At 43.9% G+C, this 26,121-nt stretch overlaps 2 protein-coding genes across 2 annotated transcripts; one reads left to right on the top strand and one right to left on the bottom strand.

Annotated features, from left to right (window-relative positions):
* Nucleotides 1-505: 505 nt before the first annotated feature.
* LOC307194732 (uncharacterized protein) lies at nt 506-4,782 on the bottom strand. Its single transcript, XM_079938021.1, has 2 exons — nt 4,035-4,782; nt 506-560 (listed from the first exon to the last, which is right to left on the bottom strand). Exon 1 carries the CDS (start codon nt 4,777-4,779, stop codon nt 4,141-4,143), a length of 639 nt encoding a protein of 212 aa, XP_079794147.1. The 5' UTR covers nt 4,780-4,782; the 3' UTR covers nt 506-560; nt 4,035-4,140.
* Nucleotides 4,778-26,121, top strand: KLHL42 (kelch like family member 42; the record flags this gene model as incomplete). The annotated part of the gene is made up of 3 exons (XM_079938018.1): nt 4,778-5,649; nt 16,122-16,315; nt 20,582-26,121. The coding sequence occupies 3 exons, from the start codon at nt 4,778-4,780 to the stop codon at nt 21,031-21,033; spliced, it is 1,518 nt and encodes a 505-aa protein (XP_079794144.1). The 3' UTR covers nt 21,034-26,121.

The following is a 26,121-nucleotide window of genomic DNA, read 5'->3' as shown; positions in this document are numbered from 1 at the left end:
TTCCTTTGTGAAGACTGTGTGTTCCATATCCCATACATTCCAAGATGAAATTAGTTCAAAGCATGGAACTGTTGCTTTTTTGTATCCATTTTTATACAAAACATTAGTGGTAATTAGTTTGGGGCATAAAGTACCATACTGCTCTTTTAAAAAAAGAAAAAAAAAGAAACTTTTTCTCTCTTGTGATCTGTTTCTCTTATACTTTTTTGCACACTCACTTGACACAAAAATGTTAACATTCTTTGAACTTTCATCTCTTCACCTGTCTACTAATAAGTTTAATAATCATATCTTTTGATTTTTAGAAGCATAGTATTAACGATTGATAATAAAGAGGATGACAGTCAAAAGACAGAATAACTTTAAAAAAATTTCACTTTCTTCTGAGCAAAAATTATATCATGGACTAACACCTAACCTTCCATAAGCCACATAAAATGCACTAAAAATAAAAAATATTTTATTCTAATGAACTTCTCTTAGAAAGCAAGTTTCAGTTGCTTACCTGCAAGCAATCTGACTGTTTCATCTGTTCGGAGGAAAGAGGGAAGAGAGGTTTCCTAAAGGCAAAACAGGAGACAGATGAGGAACAAAAGAGTACTCCCCGTTTTACCATGAGGTTCCATAGCTATTTTGATTAGTTCATGCCCTGGGGACATAAACCGGAAAGTCAACTTTCTAACCTTCTAACCTCCACATCTTTCAGTCGCATTAAATGTGGTTTCTTTCCTGTGATATATAATTCCTTGAAGTTCTCATGTTCCCTGCAGGGATAGTGGAACAATCCACAGTTGTTTAATCCTTTTGCTGTCAGAGGATATTCAAGGGGAGACCAAAGTTGCATTTTAAAGAATCTACAAGTTCCAATGTAAAAGCAGGCTCTAAAATTTTTAAAATAAATTTTGGGGTGATTGATAAACATTGAGTCTGGAAACAGGTAACTTCTTGGAGCTGGGTATTTTGAGAAGGAGAGATTAAAAACTGAACAGCAGGGACAGAGGGAGGAAACTTCAACCAACTGAGATGTGGAGCAGAAACATCCCCGCATGAGCCTGATTCAGTAGCTCTGGTGTGGGAACCAGAATTCTTATTTTTATAAAAAGTGTCTCAGGTGATTTCCTAAGATGTTTGGAAAACACTGAAATAGGTGACTGAAATAAGTGAAAGTTTTGCCTACATGAAATGCTCAGCCTGAATTAAATAGAATCATTTTAAGAACTGTGCTACTTTAAACTCATTTAAATTGCCCCCTATGCTTTAATGAAAGCAAGATATTTCAGTTTTGCTTATTAAAAAAACAAAAAAGAAATAAAGTTGATTTAGAAGTATTGGAGGTACTAAAAAATAGAGATAAACAATTTTTAAGTGGTAGTGAAGTAATAGCATAGGTTTCCTAAATTCAAAAGATTAAAAAAAGTCAATATGTCATCCTTGTTTTAAAGATGCTAATTGTAGTATTTACTTAACATTTTCATTTCATCAGTTCATAAAATTGGTGGAAATCATTTTGTAAAATGGGGCCTGAGAAATTGGAATATATCATTAATTATTAAATTGACATGCATTCACTTAAAAAACCCAAACCATACCGAACAGTACAATAAGAAATAATAACCATCCAAGATCTTACAATGTTAACATTTTGGTAAACATCCTTCCAGACATCTCCATTCAAAAAATAGATACTTATATACAATTTTACAAAAATGGATTCACACTGTTTCAGAAACTGTTTTTTAAAAATCCAGTGTAAAATTACATGTTCAGTGTCTCTCAAGAAAGCTCTACATCTAAAATTGTAATAGCTCTATGGTATTTCATTCTACCCATGTACCAAAATTTACTCTGAGCCATAGTTGTAAAAGAGTATTAAAACATTATAATCTACGGAGAGCATTTACAACATGTAATAAACTTTCAATAAATGTTAGCTACTCCTAACATTATACATTGTTTTTCAATTTTTTTATTATTCAAAGCAACACTGTGACAAACATCTTGTACTTTGATTTTTTTCCATTCTAGGTCAAAAGGTATATATACCTTCCATAAAAATTCTTGAAGAAATAGCCTAACTCTGTGTTTGACCATTACTTTAGGGTTTTGTTAAACAGATCATCATGTGTTTGAAGTGAATCATGGTGCCACAAAGGCCACTCTTTATAATTCATTAATCAGTGGATAACTATAAAAGTATACCTCCAGCTATAGACAAGCAACATTTTCATGAAGCTTAAAAATAATTTTTTATTTAAAATAGTTTATCTTGCTTTGACTTTGCATTTCTAGTTTAACAGAAAACTTACTTTGTGAGTTATTAAAATGACTTGATCTTTAAGAGGCTTTCAATTCTAAATGAACTTATGTCAGGGGCCAAAAAGCTTACAGGATCAGTGCCCAGTACTATCAAGCTGACACCCCAGATTACCTGCCCAAGATCTGCTCCGATAATATTACTGTCCGTGAATTGCCTTTCTAGTGCACATGGGTTTTTTTTGGTCTGTTTTTAAAAAGCAAGAAAATACCAGTCTGAGGCATATCTATGATGGCTGGGAAACAAAAGCATCCACTGGTGAAAGATTCTAAAGGGACCAAGGAGAGACTAAGAGCCTGTTCTTCGCTGCCCCACTGAATCTGGCACTGTCGCTGATGGAGGGACAAATAAATCCCAGGTCCAAGACTCTGACACAGGGGGCAACTTCCAGCAAAATTTCCCCAGCTAAATGCCTAATGCTGGACGTGGAACATTAGAGGATGCTAAATTCATGACCACCTACCCCCAAAGAACCTTAGATGTCTCCACTACATGCTCATTGAGAAAAGAAGTGTGAAAGGGCCAGGTGAGAACTGAATTGTATCAGTAAGGATTTAAAGGCCAGGTGAAACAAGGTGAAAGCTAGACGTTTTTCCCAGGATCCAAGAAAATATCTTGAAAGAGGCAAGTCATAGGTCCATCTTTGTTTCCTTCACTTTTCCCAGGGAGGCCAGAACCTACTAGAATTTTTTTCTGTCTTCAAAATTTTAGTTTCTTGTTCATGGTGTATTATAAAGAAAATAAGGGATGACAACACCTCACTGTGAAGCTGTTAGTTACACAGAAAGAAGTGCAAATGTAACCGAACAATGTGTTGAAAGAATTTCATGTTTTACGACATGACTTTCTCCTCTGTTTTTTAACCCTTCCCCTTCCTAACATAAAATGTTAATTAGCTTTGTAGGAGGTATCTTTTGTTTGAAATACCCGGCAATGTACTTACGAAGAAGTTACTATTTAACAACTTGTCATTCATGAAGAAAGCTAAAACTTGTTAAAAAAAAAAAAAAAGTCCAAATACATATTCTCTCCCCAAGTAGAGGACTACTATTTGGTTCTCAGTCTCTGGTCTGAGAAAGTTTCCAAGCGGTTTTTGGTTAAGATAAGGGTGAACACACACACACACACATTGCTCCCTCCCAATACTATCCCTTCTTCTACTCAAAGGTAACCTAACAATTACCGCCTACTCCCCCTTTTGAGGATTAATTCATAGCTCATGAGCAGCACAAGATCCTTATTATTTGGGGTGAGGTTTCTATTTGCAATGTTCGGTGTAAGAAGATGGGGAAGAAGTATCCTTCCTTATGAAGTCCTCAGACTGCAGGGGCAGGGGTAAGGGAAGGGTAAGAGGGTGGCGAGAAGAGCCACCTCTGAAGGCAAATATGCGTAAAAGCGGCCAGACCTTTTGCTCAGAGGTAACATTCCGTGATGGCTAGTCCAACCAAACTGAAATTGGGAATGCAATGGCTGTTAGAAAATATTTAAAAGGCACGTGATCTAACTTTATTTAGTTGAGTTGTACTTCTTTCTTTTAATAGCATAAAGAGAACAGGCCCCAGCAGCAAATACAAGCTCCTCTGCTTCCCAGCCCTTTCTATCGGGCGCACCCCGTGCGCCGAGACCTGCAGAACCTGCTACCATCTGGCTGGCCCTTCTTCCTGCAAGATGGCTCCTACGCGATGACCATTCCGAAGAATCAGCTCGAGGTGCCACCTACACGCTCAGAGACGGCCCGTGTGCCTCGGCCCCCCCGGGACACGATGCCGGACTCGACAGGACTGGCGATCCCCGATGTGATGTCTTTTTGATTCCCGGACCCCGACTTATTTCATCCCTTTCCTCCCACGCCCGTTTCTTTTCCTTATCCCTTCCCGCTGGTAAGGCGCCTTGGAAGAAAAGGCAACCGGCTTCATCCCGCCTCCCGCGCGCCCGGAGCATAGCCGCAGATCCGGCGGGCGGCAGGGTCTCGGCGCCCGGCGCGCGGGGGCGGCCGCGGGGACGCGCCTTCCCGAGGCCCGCCGCCGAGGCCTGCCACCTCCTACCCTCCGCGAAACCCGGAGCCGGGCGGCGGGGGTCCTGCGGGCGGAAGTGAGAAGCCAGGCGTGGGAGGAGGCTGCCTGCTGGGGGGCTGGGATCCCCTCCCGGCCGACGGCCCGGGACGACCCGAGCGGGGAGCCATCGCCGCCCGGGCCTTTTTTGGCGCGGACGGAGGCCGGAGGGGCTGAGCCGCCGGTCCCGGGGGGCGAGGCCGAGCCACCGCCCCCGGGACCGGGAGGAGGGGCCGCCTTGGTCCGGAGAGGCTGGGCGGGCGCGGCCGGGCGGGGGCGGCCCTGCGCCGCCTCCGCCGCCTCCTCCCGGCGCCCGCGCTCGGCGACCGCCCCGGAACCCGGCGAGCGAGCGGGGGCGGGAGGCGGGCGCTCAGAGCTGGCTGGAGCCCCGGCCGCCCCCGGGCCCCCGGCCATGTCGGCGGAGGAGATGGTGCAGATCCTCCTGGAGGACCGCTGCTACCCGGTGAGCAAGAGGAAGCTCATCGAGCAGAGCGACTACTTCCGCGCCCTCTACCGCTCCGGCATGCGCGAGGCCCGGAGGCCGGAGGCCGGCGGCCCCGAGGTGCAGCAGCTGCGCGGCCTCAGCGCCCCAGGCCTGCGCCTGGTGCTGGACTTTATCAACGCCGGCGGCGCCCGCGAAGGCTGGCTCCTGGGCCGGCGCGGGGAGCCGGGCGGTGTCGGGGAGGAGGAGGAGGACATGGACGAGGTGAGCCTGCTGTCCGAGCTGGTGGAGGCCGCCTCGTTCCTGCAGGTCACGTCCCTGCTGCAGCTGCTGCTGTCACAGGTGCGGCTCACCAACTGCCTGGAGCTGTACCGCCTGGCGCAGGTGTACGGGCTGCCCGACCTGCAGGAGGCCTGCCTGCGCTTCATGGCCGTCCACTTTCACGAAGTGCTGTGCAAGCCCCAGTTCCACCTCCTGGGCTCTTCTCCTCAAGCCCCCGGGGATGTCAGCCTGAAGCAGAGGCTGAGAGAGGCCCGGATGACAGGGACTCCTGTCCTCGTGGCGTTGGGGGATTTCCTGGGGGGACCCCTGGCCCCTCACCCCTACCAAGGGGAGCCCCCGTCCATGCTCAGGTACGAGGAGATGACTGAGCGCTGGTTCCCGCTGGCCAACAACCTTCCTCCTGACCTGGTGAATGTCAGGGGCTACGGGTCCGCCATCCTGGACAACTACCTCTTCATCGTGGGCGGCTACAGGATCACCAGCCAGGAGATCTCCGCGGCGCATTCCTATAACCCCAGCACCAACGAGTGGCTCCAGGTGGCCTCCATGAACCAGAAGAGGTAAGCACCCAGCCGCGGTGCTGCTTTCCCATGCATCCACCTGTTCGGGACTCCGTTCCCGCGTGTTTACTGGGCAGTCACAGGAGGTTGTGCTGAGGTGGGAATGACATCCTCGGGAGTGTTGCTGGCCTTGACTCTGGCAAAGTTCCCGATGGACTAAGAACTTGCTAGGAAGCAGAGGCCCTCGTGAGGTCAACTAGCTGAGTAGTTTCCTCGCAGGTATTGCGCCGTTAGACAAATTGCCTCTTTTTGGCATCTCAGTGGAAAAAAAAGATGTCTGTGGTTTCCTAGAAGGATACTTTCAAAGAAAGCTCTCTTTAATTTTGCTTGTATTTTTACCTTTTTTTGTTTTTTAGGAACTAATCGTGATTATAATGACACACGGGCAGTAACCTGTAACACTGACTTTGGAGGATCTTGTTGTTAATGACTTTGAAGCTTTCCGCACTGAGGCACCAGGCTATGATCGGAAAATAATCATTGGACTTGTGTTAATATTAGCTATACAGGATTACCTTTCTTACTTTTTGTCCTCTCTTTTGCATATCAGTTTTCTTCCCAGACAGTCTTCATTATGGACCCAAGACTTGAACCTGGCATTGGTCACCTAAAGAATTAGAACATTACCATCCACGCCAGCCTTCTCCCTTCCCATTCTGCAAATCCCTCCCAACATGCACTTGGGTGACTTGAAGAAAGGCAGAGAAAAGGAGGAGATTGCGGGGAGGAGGAGGGAACAGAGCCAGGAAAAGTATTGGAAAATAAGAGCAAAGAGCATTATAGGAAGAAGTGGTAGGGGAAAAAAAGATGGTAGGGCCCAAGATGGCCCAGAGCCATTCAGAAGTGGGAAGAAGAATCAGTGTAACCCAAGAAAGGACAGGAATACCTTTTCTTCTTGTCCACCTGTACCCATCTCAAGCCCCGCCATGGCTCCTCCTCTGAAGTGTGGAACGAGGAGTTGGGGGACTCACAGCCAGGCAAAAAAAAAACAAACCCAAAAACTCTTAACAGGAATGGGAAGGTCATTACACATATTTACTTGACTCAAGGTTCCCCCCCACCAGCCTAAGGGGGGGAGGGGTCCACTGGTGTTATTTCTACTATAATATAAAATTCAATTTGGAAAGTTTTTTTCTGATGATAAAAAATACATAGTTATGCTAGAAAACTGGGAAAATGTCAAAGAATGAAGAAGCAAAAAGACTATCACTCCCACTCCCTCTGATAACCATCTACAGGTTGGCTTATTTTCTTCCAGCCCTTCTTTTTTTTTTTTTTTTTTTTTTTTGCGGTACGCGGGCCTGTCACTGTTGTGGCCTCTCCCGTTGCGGAGCACAGGCTCCAGACGCTCAGGCTCAGCGGCCATGGCTCACGGGCCCAGCCGCTCCGCGGCATGTGGGATCTTCCCGGACCGGGGCACGAACCCGCGTTCCCTGCATCGGCAGGCGGACTCTCAACCACTGCGCCACCAGGGAAGCCCCTTCCAGCCCTTCTTTAGTGCATTATTTACACCATTGGGATGATGCATTCAAAATTTGATATCAGAGTGTTATTTTTAAACGGATTCTAAGAGCTTTAGTTGAAGCAACAAAGGAACATGCAGTGGTGATGGGCGGTGCTCAGATGAGGGGTACAAGGCCCAGCAGGTTGTCACCTCTACACATGTGTCTCCTGCTATACATTTGGTGCTCAACGTGCCACCCCTAGCTCCAGAACTCTAACACGGCACCTCATGGGATTCTCTTTTCTCCACAAATCCTTGGTAGTCCTTTCCCCCCGCCCCCAGGAATGCCCTTACTGTCCTCTTTAGGGGGAAAAAAAAAGTATTTGAGTAATGCATGAATACATGCTTAGAAAAATTGTAAATGACAAAAAACACGGAGTAAAAAAATATGTGTATCTGTAGACATGTTATAGTTATGTAAGTCTATAAACATTTATATTTATACATTATAAAGGTATATTTATAAATATGGTGATAGTGGTTAACGGGAAAATGTCTGCATCTTACACATATTTTTACTCTAAAATTGATTAGCTTATGCTGATTATTGTGGCCCTTGATATTTCCACTCTGAGAGTCTTGTCTATATCAGCACATGTAGATGCACCTCACTTTTGTTAATGGCTGTTCAGTGTTCCAGCCTATGGATGCACAGGACTGTAATTAGTTCTTCCCTTATTCGTGAGCATTTAGGTCGTTTCCATTGGCCATTAATAAACAGTGCCATGTTGAACATCTTGGTGTACGTGTGCCTAGCTTAGTAGGCATATGTGAGTTAGTTCTATATGGCAACTGCCTAGAATCCCTGGATACGTGGGGCAGAGCGTACATGCATTTAAAATTTTGGTAGCTCCTGCCAAATCGTCCATCAAAGAATTGTTCTAGTTTCCTCTCCTGTCAACAGTGTTTGGGCTTGCCAGTTCCCTAGACTCTTGCCAAGATAAGACATTATCATCATTTTTAAATTTTTACCAATCTAGTAGGCAGAAGCACTGGTGTGAATGTCTCTGCTTGGAAGAGAGATTGTTTGTTTCATATGTTTATTGGCCATTTGTATATCTTTTATAAATGGCCTTTGCCGGTTTTTAAAACATTGGCTTATCTTTTTCGTATTCATTTTAGAAGTTCTCTTCACGTATATAGATATTAGTCTCTCGTCTCTTAGGTAATGTTGCACATGTTTTTCCCCTGCTGTTACTTTATCAGAAGGCTCAAAAGTGAAATGCCTTAAGTGACCAGGCAGGTAAAGTCAGTGAGTAGAGGGGTGGGTGACAGTTATGATGAACCAGAGAGCTACTGACCCACCGCAAGAGGGCTCCACCTCTTGGCCACAGCTGGTTACTGCCGCAAAGGCGTGAGGAATGGTGTTGCCAGACATCCAGATATCCTGATTTTTTTTTTTTTTAAGATGTTGGGGGTAGGAGTTTATTAATTAATTTATTTAATTTTGCTGTGTTGCGTCTTCGTTTCTGTGCGAGGGCTTTCTCTAGTTGTGGCAAGCGGGGGCCACTCTTCATCGCGGTGCGCGAGCTTCTCACTATTGCGGCCTCTCTTTGCGGAGCACAGGCTCCAGACGCGCAGGCACAGTAGTTGTGGCTCACGGGCCTAGTTGCTCCGCAGCATGTGGGATCCTCCTAGACCAGGGCTCGAACCCGTGTCCCCTGCATTAGCAGGCAGATTCTCAACCACTGCGCCACCAGGGAAGCCCCTGGATATCCTGATTTTTAAATGTTGGCAACTTACTCCATTTAAAAAGCAAACAAGTCAACAACAACACAAACCCTGTAGACAAAACAAAGTGTAGGCCACAACTGGCCTTGTGAGCGTCCAGTTTTGGACTTCAGGTTTATAGGGTATTCTAATAGGAAGAGATGTTAAATATTTTGTAGTCAGATTGGTCACGTGGGTCCTGTGAGCTTTTTATCTTGCATACGAAAGGCTTCTACAAGCCAGGACTAAATACTCAATCTGTCTCGTGCTCTATTACTTTTATAGTTTTGCCACTTTACCTTGACATCTGAATCTGCTTGGGATTTATTTCCATATACGGCATACTATAAGGTTATAACATGTTCTCTGAATGTCCCAATAGCCTTAATTCTTCACTGTGATTTGCCAAATCAATTATCCTATGCTAATTTTCCTGTTTTCAAACTGGTAGATTGGCCATTCCTCTACCTATGACACATTTTTAAATTTTTATAGCTTGGGAATCTTGTCTGGTAGAACAGATACCCATTTGTTCTGTTTTGTTTTATCTTAATTCTCTTGGTTATTCTTCATACATTTTCTCCTTCAGATATACTTTAGAATCGCCTTGTCAAGTCCTGGTGGAATTTTGACTGGAATTACATTGTATCATAGGTTAATCTGGAGGAGGATTCACAGATTTCTGACACTTTGTAGCTGGAAAAATGGCTTGTTTTTCCATGTATTTATTTGGGTCTTTTGGTCCTTCAGAAAAGGTTTCTTTTATTACCTTTGCATGGTCTGTGTACTTCTTGTTAGAATTATTCTTAGGTATTTTCTAGTTATTATTGTTCTTTTTTTATCCTTCCACTGTTTTTCATTATATTTTTTTAAATTGGGTTCCATATCGGAATTTGTACCCTTCTTTATCTCCTTCATACTTTGACTCAGCTCTGACATGGTCTCAACCAGGAGTCCCTTCCCGAACCCTCAGTTGGGCTAAAGGATCAAACTTCATGCTTTTCTAGCACACTCCTCGCCTTGAATTGAAATCTTCTGTTTATGTTTGTTTCTCTCCTTCCAGTTGGGGCCTATTGCTTATTCAATGCTTATGTATATTCATACTGCTAACATGGTGTCCAATAAATAATGGATGCTTAAAAACACTTGGCTTTTTTGAATCGTGGAATATATTTTACATTATTGTAATAAAAGTGAACACGTGTATATATATATATGTTTTGTTCTTTTAAAATGTAACATTACAGTGAATATTTTTATCCTGTAACAGTCATTATAGTTATTTAGAATAGCTGAAAAATAATAGTAACATTTAATTAAGCATTTACTCTGTACTAGGTACTGTTCCTACTGCTTTGCATGTATCCTCTCACTTATTCTTCACAAGGATTATATTAGGTAGGTTCCCATTTTACAGAGGCAGAGACTGAGGCACAGAAAGTAAATTGCTCAAGGTGTGTAAAAAGTAGAGTAACCGAAATGTAAATATCCGTTGACTAGATATAATCGTTTAGAGAGTTTATAAGTTTTGGCTTAATGACCGACAGTGACCATCTTCATGCAGACCTTTAACTTTTCCTTTTAAAAATGATTTTCTTCCAAGGAGTGGAGCACAGATATTTCATTGCTTTTCAGAATTTCATTGTGTGTGCCTCAACCTCACCTCAGCCTCTCTGCCAGCATTATTCTAGTCACTATTGAATAAACAACAAAGATGATATGGCTCCCGCCCAGAAGGAGTTTATAGTTGAGTTTGGACGATGAGACAAATAAAAATGAAACCTAGAGTGGGATTATCCCTGGATAATGCGTTCAACACAGGTTCCGAAAACACTGGAGGAAACTTAGAACCTTGAGTACAAAGGGCACCTTTAGGCCTCTGGTTACACAGCATTTCACATCTACCTCGATTCACTGCCTTTGCGATGTATTCGGATGGTTGACAAAGGGGTCAAAGGCAGAGCAGCCCGCTTTCCCCAGGGACTGAACAGTGCAGTGATCCCAGAATCTTAAATAACAAGAGATAGGCGGGAACTCTGGGACTGGGAGATTTTATAAAGCCCTTTGCACCCTGGAGAAAATGGTGCAAAAACAAAAACAAACAAAAAACACAAAGAGACGTTTAGTGCTGTGCTCACTACTTGAAAACAGCAGTGTGAGTACACAGCACTGTTGGAGAGGCTGCTTTGAAGTCCAAGGACACAACACTGCCAGGTGGTCTGAACGTGAATTTGATCTCAGGCGTTGTCAGGACATAACTTTTTACGTGTAAAGGCTTGTGTGCCCACGGAGTTGCTTGCTTCCCTTCCTCACTTTAATTAGCAATAACTTGCAGGAACTGGCACTGTTGCAGCCATCAGTTCATTATTTTCTGTATTTCTAGAGTTATCTCTAGTATCGTCTGTTGCCTTGCACCCTTGCTCTGAAATCGGAGTCGTGTTGTGCCATCCTGTTGTGTGTGTGAACACAGCAACGTTGGGAGAGAAACCTAACAAACGAGTCTCCCGGCAGAGAAGGAATTACAGTTGTCAGCTTTGCCTGTCCCCTTTCCTCTGAGCCAAAGTTTAGTATTTTAGAGCACTTCTAGAGGCATGAAACCTTCGAGAGATTTTATCCTCTGTGGTTAATTGCAGTGGAGCACAAGGATAGTATGACGTAAACTATATGTCTGTTCACCTCCCCCCAGTATAATTTTGGCCAGCAGTTTAAACTGGTTTGTGCATTAGGTTTGCTCAGAGGTGGTAGGTAGTAGGGAGCAACCATGACTTTTTTTGTTGCGGTTCGCGGGCCTCTCACTGTCGCGGCCTCTCCCGTTGCGGAGCACGGGCTCCGGACGCGCAGGCTCAGCGGACATGGCTCACCGGCCCAGCCACTCCGCGGCATGTGGGATCTTCCCGGACCGGGGCACGAACCCGCGTCCCCTGCATCGGCAGGCAGACTCTCAACCACTGCGCCACCAGGGAAGCCCCACCATGACTTTTTCTGTCTCCTAACCTTCCCTTCTCCCCTCCCTGGTCCCTAGGGGAGGGTAATGCTTGGGGGAAGTGGCAGAGGGGAAAGAGGAGACAAAAGGCCCTGATGGTCCACAGGCTGCACAGTCCTCCCCGGAGAGCTGGAGAAAGGGCTAGGGAAAGGAGCTTGCCTTTGATTCTAAGTTTTACCCTAATGGTAACAACTTTTCTAAGCAACAAATCCTAACAGCGGTTTGCATGTCTTGAGCTGTCACTCAGGGCTGCATGTCGTGGTCACTACTTTAGATGTCCTCCCTATGTCCTGCTCTCTGAGACGGGCATTATTATTGGCCCCATTTTCCCAAAGGGGAAGCTGAGGCTCAGTGAGTTTCATTAACTTGCACATATCACAGGGCCCGCACTCTAAGCCACTCAGACCCCGAATCATCCTGCCCTTCCGATGGTTACAGTAGCTCTTGTTAGTCTTTGATACCTGTGTGCTGGTGGTTGGCTGGGTTCGTGTTACTCAGCTTTTAAGGATTTCAAAAGCTTTTTATTCCTTCTAAGTGAAGTAGAAATTAGATCGTCATCTCAGTTTTCTCACTTTCATTTCTATTTACTGTAAGTCAAGTATGTAGCTACAACAAATCGTTATTTGATTTAAAATTCTTTGTGCCTCCTGAATGGAGTATGTCAGGGATCAATATTAAGAAAACACTGTAGGGAGTTCCCTGGTGGTGCAGTGGTTAGGAATCCGCCTGCCAATGCAGGGGACATGGTTTCGAGCCCTGGTCCGGGAAGATCCTACATGCCGTGGAGCAACTAAGCCCGTGCGCCACAACTACTGAGGCTGCGCTCTAGAGCTCATGAGCCACAACTACTGAGCCTGTGTGTCACAACTACTGAAGCCCGCGCGCCTAGAGCCCGTGCTCCACAGCAAGAGAAGCCACTGCAATGAGAAGAGTAGCCCCCGCTCACCGCAACTAGAGAAAGCCCACGTGTAGTAACGAAGACCCAACGCAGCCAAAAATAAATAAATAAATTTATAAAAAAAAAAAAGAAAGAAAACACTGTAGAGGTGATACTTTTTAAAAATCAGTGATAGCTTGGATTCACACCTTTACCCTTCAGAATGTGGAGAGTAGAAAAGTTATTTTCAGAAAATGGGAAAAGGCAAGAATTTATGGAAGTGAAAGCACTTTGTACAGAAGTCCAGCACTTTGTCCGTTACAGCCAGTGACTATTGCAGTTGACAAATGAGAAACCCATCCTCCAGAGGTTAAGAAACGTAGGCAGTGACATGCAGGCAAGCATTCCCTCTAGTGACCCCTTTCTGCAAGTTACCCTTTTCAACTCTTACAACGTGCTTTTCTTTTCCCTACTGAGACTCAGATCAACTGAGATTTAATGACTTGTTCAAGCTCACAGAGCTGTTGAGTAGGGGAGCTGAGACTTCCCTGTACAAGCCTGGGTTCATAATCCTTGGCAGTCTGCCTCTTCATCAAGTGGCCTGTTTTTGGGAGGCAATTGCATCATAAAACAAATTCAATATTGGAAAAGTGTTTCTCTTTTCAAGTGAATTTGAGCATGTTGGGGTCTGGAGAGACAGAGTTGTTTACTTTTAACTGCCTATTCGTTCAGCCTCAGAAAGAAGCCCCTTACGTATTGCTTAGGACAAATGATTATGCTGGAGGAATAGCAAACACTGTTCTGATCTTACAAAATTTACTATCTGTGTACCTTTGGGAAGCAAACACAGATTGTGGGCTGGTAAAATTTTAAGCTTTCTTTCCTTCGGATCCCCAAATTTGCACACACAGGGAGGGCATCATGGTCAGATTTTAAGGACCATTGGCAGCAGGAAAGGTAAGCAAAATGAACCAAGGACCCCCCAGTAACTGCCACCCTGGTGAAGTCTATTGGCGTGAAAAACTGAGTGGCTGACTGAGTTTAGTGGACAATAGGAGGTTCTTGATGAAGAGTACCCTGTTTACTCTCTGATTTGAAAAGCAAAACTAAGCTAAAACTCATTTTTAATGTAACGCAAACATTACAGGGACCTTTGAAAAAAATCTTAATTTTTTAGTAGGTGACTATTACTAACATATGTTCTAGATCATAATGCACCATTGTTTATTAAACATCTGTCAGGAGAGCAGGCATGGCTACTTGTTCCCTGCTGCTTTTTAATCTACCCTCTGACATGCTTTTTCCATTTGGAGCCTCTACCCCCCATTCTTTCTTAGGATGTTGTTACTTTTGAAGAGCTCATTATGTTGGCATTAGATGAGGCCTCTGAATTCACCGGGTCTAGCTTCTTTATTTCAAACACTAGAAAACTGAGAAATTTTAGTGATGGTATCTTTTCTCTGTGTCATACTTTCTGATAAGCTGTGTGGTGTAATTGTCTCGACCACCCTGTGATGGGTATGGTCCCCACGCTAGAGACAAAGGTCAGATAGCTGGTTATCAGCAGAGCGGGTCTAGAAGCAGGTCTCCTGCTCCTACAGTAATGCGAAGCTGCTCGTATTACTGTAAACTTGAGATGGTTGCACGTATCACAGTCGGCTGACCCAGCACTTGCAAATGCTTATATCCTTCCTGGCCTTCAAAGAGTCCATTAATCTTTATGTACTACACTGAAAGAAATTAATTTTTTTCTTTTCGATTCAAAAGTCATGAGGCTTTTATTTAGTATCTGAAGCCGATAAGCAGAGTTTAGTTGTATTACTGAATATGGGCCTTAAAACCAATGCATTTCTCTTCTAAAAATTATTTACTCTTGTTATAGGTGATCATTTGTTGATAGAGGTATTTGTTAACATGTGTGAATACCCTAAGAATGCCAGATCAAAATAGTTTTTTTTTTTTTTTTTTTTGCTGTACGCGGGCCTTTCACTGTTGTGGCCTCTCCCGTTGCGGAGCACGTGCTCTGGACGCGCAGGCTCAGCGGCCATGGCGCACGGGCCTAGCCGCTCCGCGGCATGTGGGATCCTCCCGGACCGAGCCACGAACCCGTGTCCCCTGCATCGGCAGGCGGACTCTCAACCACTGCGCCACCAGGGAAGCCCCAAAATAGTTTTACTTAGTTCACTGCTTACCTCCCCCTACCTTATATGTTGTGAAGCAATATAGAAGACGCCCTCATATCGAGGAGGATGGGCAAGTGATCTGCTTAGGTGAACTCGTGGTAAAGGGGTGTCTGGACCACCCTGTAGCAAACAACCTTTGCATGTGCTTGTCTGTGTAGGCAAGCACTGGTGTGTACCTAGGATGGAGCCTACCCACTGGGAATAGAGAGAGGCGAGGGAATGGGGTGGGTACTTGCTCCCACTCTTGGAAGAGGTATTGAGTTTATTTTATTTATTTATTTTTGAAGTATAGTTGATTTACAATGTGGGTTTTTTCTATTTTTTATTGAAGTGTATTTTTACATTTATTTTTCTTGAAGTATAGAGGTATTGAGTTTAGCACGTACAAAGTGGTTCTTGGTTTAAGCAAAGCAAGATTAGTCCTTGTTATATTGAAAATTGCTTATCTTCAATAGCTAAAGTTTGGAGAATGCACCAAACTTGTGGATTCTTGGGGACAAGAGTGCAATTTGAGATGCCGTTCAGTCATTCCTTTGTCCCCAGGCAGAATAGCACCCAAATTGGAGAGCTCATTTCCTTCAAATATCCAGCAGGTTCCTCACGCTGCTTTAGCAGATCATGCCGTTGTCTTACTTCTTTTTCTTGTTTATACTGGCCTAATGTTTCGCTTTCAAAAGCTGTACATTTTATTTTCGGCTGTGCCGTGCAGCTCGCGGGATCTTAGTTCCCCAATCAGGGCTCAAACCTGTGCCCACTCCATTGGAAGTGCGGAGTCTTAACCACTGGACCGGGAAAGTCCGTTTTGTCTTACTTCTTCTTTTTTTAAATTATCCTTTATTTATTTATTTAATTTACGTTTTTGGCTGCGTCGGGTCTTAGTTGCGGCACGCGGACTCTTCGTTGTGGTGCGTGGGCTTCCCTCTAGTCGTGGCGTGTGGGTTTTCTCTCTCTCGTTGTGGCGCGCGGGTTCCAGGGCGCATGGGCTCTGTAGTTCGCGACATGTGGGCTCTCTCGTTGAGGCGTGTGAACTCAGTAGTTGTGGCGCACGGGCTTAGTTGCCCCGAGGCATGTGGGATCTTAGTTCCCTGACCAGGGATCGAACCTGCGTCCCCCACATTGTAAAGTGAATTCTTTACCACTGGACCACCAGGGAAGTCCCTGTCTTCTGAATGATCAAAAGAACTGACTTTGTGGGCCTTTGTGTCTCTCTTTCAGGTCTAACTTCAAACTCGTGGCTGTTAATTCAAAACTCTATGCCATTGGTGGGCAGGCCGTTTCTAACGTTGAATGTTACAGCCCCGAGCAGGATGCCTGGAATTTCGTGGCACCCTTACCAAACCCTCTGGCTGAGTTTTCTGCATGTGAGTGTAAGGGGAACATTTATGTCATTGGAGGATATACTACGAGAGGTAAGTAAAGGGGCCTAGTAAGTGGTCCTCCTACACGTGAGTTTGGCAGCCTGGGAAAGGGCAGCAGGGGCTGGAGGAAACCCTCTAGTGTGATTTTATGTGTTACATAGTATATATTTACGTATCTGGAAAAAAGAGCATCCTGTATGACAGGGGCAGTTTGGAGAGGAGGGGCCTTTGATGCCTTTGTGTGAGCATGAAAATGGAAAGGGGGAGGGGGAGCTGTGAACAAAATGGATTTTCTTCCTGCTTTGGAAACCCCACCTTGTGGTCAGCCATCCTGTGACTTGGCTGGGTAACTCCCATCCTTCTCCCAAACGCACACTGAATCCGCCCCGTCCAACACTATGGAATTTAGTGCCACAGCATTCTTGCAGATCTTTGTTTTCACTTTCTCCCTTGTGTTTGGGCACAAGCATATCAGGTACAGATTCCAGAAGTTCAGCTCCAGGCGGTTGTTCCCATATCATAGAAGGAGCAAGTACATGAAGAGGATTCTTTCCTGACCAGTGATGGGAAGGGGTTGTGCTGGTTATTAAACCGTACATATGTGTTTTTCACTTTTGTGGGGGGCATTTTATAGTTAATGAAATGGAAACAAAAAGTTTCTCCAGAGGTTTTATACTGCTGGTCTTGGTAGGAAGCATCTCACAGCTTGGTGTTCTGTTACTTGGTTTTCTATTATTAACAGTAAGAAAGGCAATGGTGGACCACCAGGAAGAGGTGTGTCTTTCCTGTTATCTCTTTCCTTCCCATAAAGCAGTTGTTTCCAAGTTATCTCATGGCCAAGGCAGTTTATTTCTTCTTTTGGTCTGTCTGACTGTATAATGCCCAGAACTTTTAGAAAAGGCATAACTGGACTCTTAGCCACATTGAAGTAGTAGAGTTACCATTATATTTGACGTAGTGAAATAACCTATCACCCCTGTATGGTGTGATATGGGCAGGACAGAGCTCTCCAGCCCTGGCTGATAACAGGCGTGTGCTGATGGCCCCAGGAAGCTGCATGTGACCATTTATAACTTTGCAAAGAACAGAAATCCACATAATAATAATATGAAGTAGGTGGCAAAAATTCTTTCAACATAACCAGATGTGTCTTGTTTTGGGGATATATGTTTGAGGAAGAAGTTAAATGTAAGGTATTTTATGAGCATCTGACTTACTTTTTTTTTTTTTTTTGGTGACAGTGAAAGATTTTGATGAACACTTCTTAGAGTACCTCTAAACAGTTGATTGGTGGGGAGGGTGGTAGGCGGTGTTTTAGTTTCCTGTGGCTGACTTAACAAATGACCACAAACTTGGTGGCCTAAAGCAACAGAAGTGTATTCTCTCACAGTTCTGGAGGCCAGGAGTCTGAAGACAAGGTGTCAGGAGGATCACGCTCCCCCGAAGGCTCTAGGGCAGAAACCTTCCTTGCCTCTTCCCGGCTCTGGTGGCGCCAGGTGTTCCTTGGCTAGAGGCTGCATGATTCCAATCCCTGCCTCTGTCTCCTCCGTGTGTATCCGTGTCTTCCTCTTCTGTCTCTTATAAAGACACGCATCTCATTGGATTTAGAGCCCAGCTGGGTAATCCAGGATGACCTCGTCTTGAGATTCTTAACTAAATTACATCCAATAAAAAGTCACATTCAAAAGTTCTGGGGGTTAGAAGACGAACATATGTTTCAAGGGGTCACCATTCAGCTTTCTGCAGGTGGTTATGTTTATTTATGCGTTTAAGAAGATGCAGTGGTGACATGGGAAGAGGAGAACAGTGAGGCTTCTTCTTTTTCACTCCAAGTTTTCATTACTTGTCCCTAGTGACTCTCCACTGATGATAAGATAATTGCCAGCTTTTCCTTTACGGATACTTGAAAGAAAATGAGACCTAGCAGTCATTTCTTTCACCTTCAACATTGGTGTTCAGGTTACAGTGGTCAACTTTATAGACTTGACTAAACCATAGACCCGGGTGAATTCCTGTGCGTGCATATGTACCTCTATGTGTATCTGTGTGTCTTCTCTCCTAGGAAAGTAAATACAGTTATTTACTTTTGCACATTTCTAAGAATTCTGATTCCTCCCTAGATTTTGTGACACAGAATGCGCCCTGTGGGCTGACCCAATGCACACATATCCCTTGGCTTCTCTTCTAACCAGGAGCTGGGAAGCGCTGACAGGAAGCACTGTAACCTGAAGACTATGCCCCTGGTAGATTTCCTAGTTTTTCCATGACCCTGACTGAGCAAATGTTCTTTAGAGTTGACCTGGAAAACCCTTGCTTGTGTGTTTTCTAGTTTCACAAGCCGCTACTAAAGTGCCTTCTTGACTTGGGCCACCCACTGTGATTCCTGTCCCGGCTTCCCCGAGCCAAATCCCCACGATGGGATGGTTAGGTGACGTGGACGGATGACTGTTTGTGTAAGGACTGAAAACGAGTTTTCTACAATGGGAGGGCAGGACAGTTCCTCGTCCTCTGAAGCCCCCCCTCCTCCTCTGCTTGGGCTCTTCCCAGCACTTCCTAATAGTTCCTTGTCTTGAAAACAAGAAGTCATAATTGTCATGAAAAAAAAAAAAATTCAGGACTTAAGGTTGGCTTCGTAGCCTGCCGACTTCTTACGTTAGGTGAGACTTTTAAAATTTAGTAAGGAAGAGTTTGTGATTTTTATGATAGCTCTTTGATTGTTTTAATTCTTTGGCCGGCACTGAAGAAATGAAATTCGATAGAAAGTAGTAGTAACCACTAAAAGGAAGAAAGGTGATTTGTTAAATGTCAGAATCAACTCTAAATGTAAAAGCAGAAAGATCTTTCCGCCAACTCAAACGACCTCATCATGGTCTGAGCCCTTGTTGGGTGAGGAGAGAAAACATTTACAGAAGACCTGGAAGGACCTTCAGACCTGGACCTGAGAAATAAATACATCGAAGCTGTGCTAGAATAAGTCTTTTATTCGTGGGGTGGGGAGGGGTTACTGAGGGGCACTAGTTGGATAGATTAGTAACCAAACTCCCTAGGGCTGACTCCTAGGATAAGCTGTATCACAGTCGCTACAAAGAAAAGAAAGAGGGGAGGTCATAGTCTTGGTGGAAAACAGAAGTTGTAACAATTTTGACATTTCTGCAGGCTCCGGACGGGTGCACACACAGGATCTGGACTCCTTTCCCTTCCCTCTGTGCCCTCTTAGGAGACACTTGACTCGGTATCAGAGAGCACAGTGGAGCTCTAATTACTGCCCACTGTGAGTGGGTCCTTCTGTCTCAGGATCAAGTACTCCTCCCAGCTTCTGCAGCCATCAAAAGGCTGTGCGCGTCACTTGGACATCAGTTCCCAAGCTGGACTGTCTCGTACACTGATTTTGTTGTTTAAAAAACAACAACAAACAGAAAGTTCATTATTTTGGCTAATTCAGAGCAGTTTTAGTTTTTTTTTTCTAAGTCTAAAATATTCCATTTATTCTTTCCTTGAGGAGAAAAGGAGAAAAAAAAGAAGAACGATAGAAAAAAAGAAAAATGAAACTAGATATTTTAAATTTCACAAGCATCTTTCAAAAAGAGAGTAGGCAATAATTTTCCTGGAAAAAGCTCTTCAAAATGATGTCAGGGTAGTCTTTCATTTACCATCCGATTTTATCCACACAATAATTAACCATCTCTTGTGAAACGGGTGGGGAAGGGGGAACGGCCTTTGCCAGTGTGTCTCTGGTGTTACAGTTGGGAAACAGAATTGCCAATGATTCTGTGGCTTGAAGGTCAGAGGTGAGATTTGCTTGCATCTCTCCTGACATGCAGCTCTGCGTCCTTTCCTTTAGACAGCTCCAGAGATCCTGCTCGGCTCGCTTGGCTTGTTTTGTAGAACCTGTTGTCAAGGATAGATCCTCTTGGGGCTCTGCCAGTCGTCTGCGTTAAGCAGTCAGTCATTCAGTAGATACTGATGAGGGTTCTGAGGCTCGGATTCTTTGTACGTTGGCCTGGTGGTTCTCAAAGTTGCAAGGGTCCCAGGGAGGAGGGGGTGCTCTGTCACAGCGGCTCATCTGCCTGGCCTGGCCTGACCGACTCTGACAGCCTCCCAGGCAGGGGACGTACCCGGCAGGCCAGTGGGGATGATTCTGCACGGATCTCCTCCCAGCCATTTCGAAAACTATTTCCCCAACCTCGGCTTTCCTGAAATAGTTTTGCCTCTGTGTTAGCCAATCACTCAGGTGGAGGTAGGCGTGTATGTCCAGCCCAGGCAGCCGGCCTTGCTCCCGGTCGCTGTGTCATCATGCGGCTTCTTCCTGCCTTTCAGACCGGAACCTGAACATCTTGCGGTACTGCCCCTCCGCTGACACCTGGACGCTCTTTGAAACGTGCGACGTCCACATCCGCAAGCAGCAGATGGTGTCCGTGGAGGAGACCATCTACATCGTGGGGGGCTGTCTCCACGAGCTGGGGCCCACCCGGAGGGGCAGCCAGAGCGAGGACATGCTCACCGTGCAGTCCTACAACACTGTCACCCGCCAGTGGCTCTACCTCAAGGAGAACACGTCCAAGTCGGGCCTCAACCTGACGTGCGCGCTTCACAATGACGGCATCTACATCATGAGCAGAGACGTGACCCTGTCCACCAGCTTGGAACACCGAGTCTTCCTCAAGTACAACATCTTTTCGGATAGCTGGGAAGCCTTTAGGCGTTTCCCAGCCTTTGGACACAACTTGCTGGTCTCTTCACTTTATCTGCCCAATAAAGCAGAGACATGACTGAATCGACTTAGTATTTAAAAGAAACCTGGTTCAAGACCAAAAAACAAAAGAACCATGTCTAATTTCGAGAGAGACTGATTTTTAAAGGGAAAATGTGGGGTTTAGGTCATTTATACAAAAGCTGTAAATACACCTACTTGAACTAATTACTTGAAAACTTGTGGAAAAAAGAGACCAACTTTATTATTTTTTTAATTATTGATTTTTAAATTATGGGAGCAAATCCATGATAATGTTTTCATACAAATGTGATACCCTTCGGCCGGTGACTGAAACTGATTCTCAAAAAGAAGATTCATTGTGCCTGCTTGGTAAAGGGCCAAAGTCAATAATTGGCATGAATGGTAAAGATGATTTTAAAATCAGTTTTATTTAGGTCACTTGAAATATCATTGATACCTTAAGTGAGAGATTATTTTTTTGGTTATTAATTTACTTGACAAACATATTAACACTGTCTTTCTCCCCCGGTCACACCCGCATATATTGCAGTGTATTTAAAATAGGTTCTATGTTCGTATATTTTATTTGCACACGACTTCCCAGGAAACTTACACCAGTGGAACCAGTACCCAGTCCTCCCCAAAACCTGCATAAAAACATTCTCAGCTATTTTTCCAGTCTTCTTTTACAGTTATGAATGCTGAGTAAATAGGAAGGTATAACCTCTTATTTCATTTACGTAGCAGATTGCAGATTTATGTGGTCAGATGAGTTGTATTGCTAGGTGTTCTGTATTTCTTAAAAGAGAGGATATATTGTTTCATTCTGTTCTTTTAAAAGGACAGATCTCTGTGTTTTTAAAATCGAGTCTTAAATTTAAGTGGGAAGGAAAGGAAGCACCAAATAACGGGGAAAAATGCCTTTGAGAGTTATTTTATTGACTGTATTTGACTTAGTTCTTTTTTTAAAGTTTGAAACAGTAACTTTATATTTCGGTCAGGCACCTTTCTAATTTAATCTCGGCTTTTTAATTCATGCTTTGCTTTTGTGGGGTAAGGTGAGGGTAGCTTTGAAACGTTTGTGCTGGAGAGAGGGGAAGAAGCCCCTACAGAGATGGAATGGATCTGGTAGGATTTCTGGAATCTGGTAAGGTGCTCTGCTTGCCTTGGTTGGTAAATCAAGTGGAACCCAGCTCAAGCAGTTGTTTACAGTAAGTCAGTTAACAAATGAATACAATCTTCTGCCAGTTACAGATCAGCATTTCTTTAAAAATATACAGGCGTATCTCAGAGATAGTTCAGTTCCAGACCACTGCAATAAAGCAAGTTGCAAGAATTTTTGGGTTTCCCAGCATGTATAACGGTTATATATACTCTATACTGTCGTCTGTTAAGTGTGCAATAGTACTATGTCTAGAAAAACAATGTACATACCTTACTTTAAAAATGCTCTATTGCTAAAAAATGCCAACCCTTATACCTGACAAGCTGGGGTTGCCGCAGATCTTCAATTTATAAAAAACGCGTTATCTTCGAAGTGCAATCAAGTGAAGCGCAATGAAACAAGATATGCCTGTATACACGCACGTAAAGAAATTTTATTTTCATTGAAAAACACTTTCTGAGATTCCCTGATTTTCTGTGATGGAATAAGTTTAAACTGTGAGCTGGACCGTATCTTTCTGTCCTAACATTCCAGTTTCAGCATGCCCCGCTTTAAGAAACTCCCGTAGAAAAAGAAAAACTGTTGCAGCAAATTCATGCACTCAGCACACGTGCTGAGCGCCTCTAGTATGCATTCACCATGCAGCTGTCACAGAGGAGGCGGTGACCTTGACAGGCTTCACTTTACCCAAGGAGTCACCCCAGGGTTTCCGGGCAGCTGTGGCGTCCCGTACATATATTATGGTATTTTTAAAATTAGGGTCTACTTGTAAAAATTCTAGTTGCATAACTTTTCAGCAATACTTCTGTTAGGTAAAATGAGGTGTCTTTATTGCGGACCTGGAGACAGATCTTTGCATCTTGTCACCAAATCTTATCAGCACTCTCCTTTCAACGCTATTTAAGGGTTTCTAAGCCAGATCCATTTGTTCTCAAATACTTAGCCTTTTTTTTTCTTTTTTAAAAAAACAACAACTCTGAACTGAAATCTTCCTGGAAATGGTACTTTAATAATAGAGTTATATTAATTTATATTCACTATAGAATTGAATTTCCAATGACCAAGAATTTCATTACATATATTTAAAAATCTAATTTATTTTAGATAGCATTAACTTTTGTTACTATAGATCTTAACATCTTTAAGGCTTATCCTTATATATTCATAAGATTCTAGCCAGTTGAATTAATTCTGGACAAACAATTGGAGATTAGCTCGTAAATACCCACATTGTAAAAACTACAGTATTATTCCTGCCAACCAGTTCTCTTCCTCATTACATTCTTTGGGTCCATTTTCTGAATGCTGACAACTAGATGCTTGGACCAAGTGAAGGCATACTCTGATCCACAAAGCTCTTTTTATAAACCAGGTTTGATGTGTGTGTGTATGTGCAACTCTGTGTGTGTGTGTGTATTTGCATTTGCACCCATCTGGCATATTAAGCTCTCTCTAAGATACGCAGACTCCTAACAAGACTGTTTCTTGGGGCTGCCAGTGGTACGTAGGCAAAGTGGAAAGTGCAGTAGGACAGATCTGTGGATTTGGGACATTATCCTTCCTGCTGTACACGTCAGCTGTGTTGGCATTTTGAGGGTAATTTTAATTTAGCCCTGTTCTCTCACTGGTGCCAATGTTACACTAAAGGCTGTACCTGTGACGAAGGCAATGTTGCTTTGAAAGTCTCCCTTTGTTTCCTCTCTTTCTCTATACATGTTCTCCTTCTTTTCAGAGATGCTTCTGAGGGGTGCTGACCTCTCTGTAGGGAGGGGAGTTACTGAGAGGACCCCAGTGGTGGCCACCCTGCCAGAGGCGGCTTATTTCACTGAGAACGGTCTGAATGGCAGAATGAGTCCTGAGTGTGAATTGTTAGAGGAAGGCTGTTGGTTCTTCCTGTCATTCTTTCTGGCTTTCTCTTCTGCACCCTTAGTTTCAGAGGGCTCTCCCTTTGCTTTTCTGATGCATGTGTAGGAGTTGACTATTTCAACCGTATTTGTTAAATCTTAACAAAGACGTACTGAGAAGGTCATGGATACTAGTAAGAAGCAAGTAGATGTAGATTAAGCATGAATACCAAAGAGAATTTCACTCTGCCATTTGTTTTGAACCAAAATCCCAAGTCATTCCAAATGCCTTAGATATCAATTAAAGTTGTACTGAGATGGACAAAGCTCTTTCTCTACAGAGAGAGTAATCAAGTAAATGCCTGTTCTCTTTCAATAAACCATTACCGAGCAGTGTGGATGCCGTGTCTTCAGATTTCCAGGTAAATTCATGGCTCTACCTGTTTGGCTGCACAGGTAAATCAAGTGGAAAGGCTTTGGGCTTCCTGGTCAACCAGCATTTAATAAGCAGTGGCTTAGTGCAGAGCACTGGAGAGACAGCATAGCAACAGAAAGGGAATATGGGTGGGTTGTTAGATGCCTTTCTCCTGCACCAGGGGTGGGAATGCAGAACATCTGTGCCACCATTCTTTCAAGGAGGCATTGTGAATGAGCGGCACTCCTCTCCTCCCGGACAGGAACTGGTCTTAAAATCTGTGTCATTAATGCTTCCAGGCATCCACTACCAGTGCATCAGAGTGAGATGAAGTCGATTTGTCATCCCTGCCTTAGGCAGAGGAGTGAATGAATTACGTGAGTAGACACCACCCAAGATGGCTTTGAAAGCAGTGAGCTGATTCAGCTCAGTTCCCTGGTTCCCAGAAATATGTATTAAATATCTATCATGTGAGAGAAAGTGCTAAGAAGTGGGGATACAGACATAAGTAAGCCACCATCCCCGGCCTTGAAGAGCTTACAGCCTTGTGAAAGTGTTTGTCGTGATGGTCGTAACTAGACTGTTCGTCTGGAAGATGCCCACTTTTGTCAGGCGCACTGGGGCTCCCTGGCCTTCCTGCCTCTTCAGTCCTGGTTCCAGTCTGTCCCCTACTTTATGGTTGACTAACAGTCATCATGAACCAGCTTTTCTCTAGATTTGAACATTACATCCTATGGTTTCTGTTTTTCACAGTATGCTCTTTTCTCACTACTTTCCGTAGTCTTCTCTGTACTTCATTTTTCAGAAAAGAATGATAGGAGATCTGCTTTATTTAAAATACTTACCAGGCTCCACAGCTTATGGAGCTGAGAGCTCAGCAGCTTGATCCCATGAAAAGGAGGAGCAAAGCCAGGGAAGCAGGCAGGTATTGGGAGAGAAGCAAGCTGTTCACGTATGCGTTTGTACCTGTGCCTTTAACACACTTCCATAAAAAGGATTAATAAAGAAATGGACATTGAGACACTAGTCCTGACTGAAAGTCAGTTGAGTTTTTGCCTTTGTGATAACTGTCAAAGGGTATGTTTCATTCACATGAGAGTATTTAGTTTTCATTTTCTGGTGTTAATTTAGGAACACGATACAAAATACACACCGGTTGACACAGGCTGACTTCTGCCCTTGAAGTAACCATTTTTATCCATTCCTGTAGGAGACAGATTAAATGTAAAAGACGGTCAATTCTGAGTTGCAAAGGGTGCTGTAATGACCTTGATAGAGTTGGCTGGTGCTCTGTCAAATGGATGTCACAGTCTCTTACTAGTAAAGAGAAAGAAAATGTCATTTGCATTCTTGTGTCATTTTTCTAAAAAAATACTTAATGGGGACTCTTTCGATGTCTCTGCAAGGTTTTCATATCTAGTGGTCATTTTAGGCAAAATGATAATCCGTAGAATGAATAGTTATGTTTTGTTATGACTGATTCTTTGTTGAAAAGGTTGTATTGAGTCTTCAATTTCAAGTGTGGCTTAAAATGTAAACACAGCACATGATTCATTTCAGTACAATGATGCCTACGAAGCACTTACTCAAACCGCATTCCGTTGTGTTTAGAACGACAGAAGAAAATCTCTTCAAATAAAATAGTTCTGAATCAGTGTATGTTGTCCTTGAAGTATGAGCTGTGGACTCAGGGCTGGGAGGAGGCAGACAATGCGTGAG

The sequence above is a fragment of the Stenella coeruleoalba genome (genome assembly GCF_951394435.1).
Source record: "Stenella coeruleoalba genome assembly, chromosome: 11".
NCBI lineage: Eukaryota > Metazoa > Chordata > Mammalia > Artiodactyla > Delphinidae > Stenella > Stenella coeruleoalba.
This window is presented reverse-complemented; position numbering and strand designations above follow the sequence as displayed.

Bases quoted from the DNA above. Each gene is read 5' to 3' on its own strand.
- LOC307194732 (XM_079938021.1), bottom strand. From the start codon at position 4,779: ATGGCCGGGGGCCCGGGGGCGGCCGGGGCTCCAGCCAGCTCTGAGCGC.